The 1,839-nt window shown below is 33.0% G+C and overlaps 1 protein-coding gene across 1 annotated transcript; it reads left to right on the top strand.

The window, feature by feature from the left end:
• The first annotated feature begins 74 nt into the window (after positions 1-74).
• Positions 75-598, top strand: LOC112680818. The gene has a single exon (XM_025551033.1). The coding sequence runs from the start codon at positions 112-114 to the stop codon at positions 460-462; it is 351 nt and encodes a 116-aa protein (XP_025406818.1). The 5' UTR covers positions 75-111; the 3' UTR covers positions 463-598.
• Positions 599-1,839: the final 1,241 nt, after the last annotated feature.

Genomic DNA, 1,839 nt, shown 5'->3' on the forward strand with positions numbered 1-1,839 from the left:
CCGAGCGATAATTTCAAACTTAAAATTCGAATCATAACACCTTCTCGCCATATTTCAATAAGGTATTGCTTTTTAAAACGAATCTACTCTTTTATTGGTAATATTTTATCAATGATATTGGACACACCGGATGGAAATAAAAATCTTTTACTCTTCACGGACGACGTAAATAAATTAACAAAAATTATTTATCGCGGAGAAAATTATTTGGTAATCGAATCAAAAATTGAAGATGGTTGTCGCGTACTGCTTAATCGTGCGGATCTCATAGCTCCGCAGTACATAGAATGGGCCATTTTTGAAGCTTGTGTTGGAAAGAATACATTTGTTCGTCCTACGATACTTCAACAATTCAATCAAATATCGGATTACTTGAAATCGGATTTCAAACGTGGAAAAAATATCGAAGAAATGGAAAAAAACAATACAAAATCTCAACGATGTATTGTTATCAAGTCATGAATTAAACAGTCCAATAAGATTCATCAGTCAGCTGAAATTACTGGCCATAAGACAGCTAGCGGAAGAGTTTGTAATCAAAGAAGAACCCGTATCTGAGGTAAAATAATTTTATATAATTATTTAGCATTTATAATTAATACGGATATGATATTTAGGACGGACCAATACAGAGCTGTTTTTCATTATTTCAATGTTCGCCGTTATCCTTTACTATGTGAGAAGACACGAATATGCCACCGTCTCCAATTAACTCTTAGGTAAATTATAATAAAATAATTATACTGTACAATATTTTTATTTACCTATACAATGTTAATGTAGGTTGTTGATGAAAACGATGGCCCGCTGTATTTCAACAGACCTTCAACACCGACTTATGCAGTACAAGCAACATCCAAAGTGAATCGTAAATTATTTTTATGATTGTTTTTTTTTTTTTTTTTTTGAACGATATAAAATAAAATAAATGCATTTATTGTTTAAATTAAAAAAAAAAAATGTGTTTTATATTTTACAATTTTCTTACATCTCCATTAAACGGATTATATGTTACAATTTGATCGTGTAAAATTAGATAATAAGCTGTAGTCTTTGCTGGAATATTTTTGATAGTTTCAAATTCCACTCGAAGGTCGACTGTTGACGATTTTACATTGTCGTTTTGACGAGATAAATCTACCACCACGATTGGGGCTAGTAGACAAGATTCGTGTTTTGAAAGCAAAGGTTTGGAGTGGTCTCTGTCGTAGTAAGACTTTTGAAAATCTGTATACGCCTTGCACATTATTGAAATTTAGTTATTTGAGAAATCTGCATGGAAATCTTCATACGGGTACACTTCAGAGTTCAAGTAAACTTTGAGGTTTTTCAAGTAACAGTAACAGAAATGCCCAGAATGATTTAGCAGATTATTTTTCCGATCTGTTTGAAACCCAATTACAACAAATCTAGGTTTTTCCAACAAACTAATAGATTTCACCGTCCACGAATGCGAAGTATTTTGAGGTAGGACAGGGTACTCACAGAGGTCCCAGTTCCTAAAAGCACACGACAACGCTTCACGAGAGTCCAAGACTTTTAATAATTTCAATTTTTCTTTATCGTTTACTCTAACGATCGGCATTTTCCACAAAACTTTAAGGCCCCCATACACGATCAAACAGTTTGCGCAACTATTTTGTTTAAAAAATATTTTGCACAATACATTTTGTGCAACGCTCGTTGATTGATAAGCGGTTTGAACGTGTATGTCAGTGTTTGACATGCGTCAGTGGTGGAAATATCATATTGTGTTGTTTAAAATTGCCATTTCTAGTAATTCTCCAAACGCATCAGCATCCATTCGAAGATAGTTTTTGTAGTCAACTATTGAACTTA

This window comes from Sipha flava, unplaced genomic scaffold, assembly GCF_003268045.1.
Source record: "Sipha flava isolate LNK unplaced genomic scaffold, YSA_version1 18132_pilon_pilon, whole genome shotgun sequence".
In the NCBI taxonomy this organism is placed as follows: domain Eukaryota; kingdom Metazoa; phylum Arthropoda; class Insecta; order Hemiptera; family Aphididae; genus Sipha; species Sipha flava.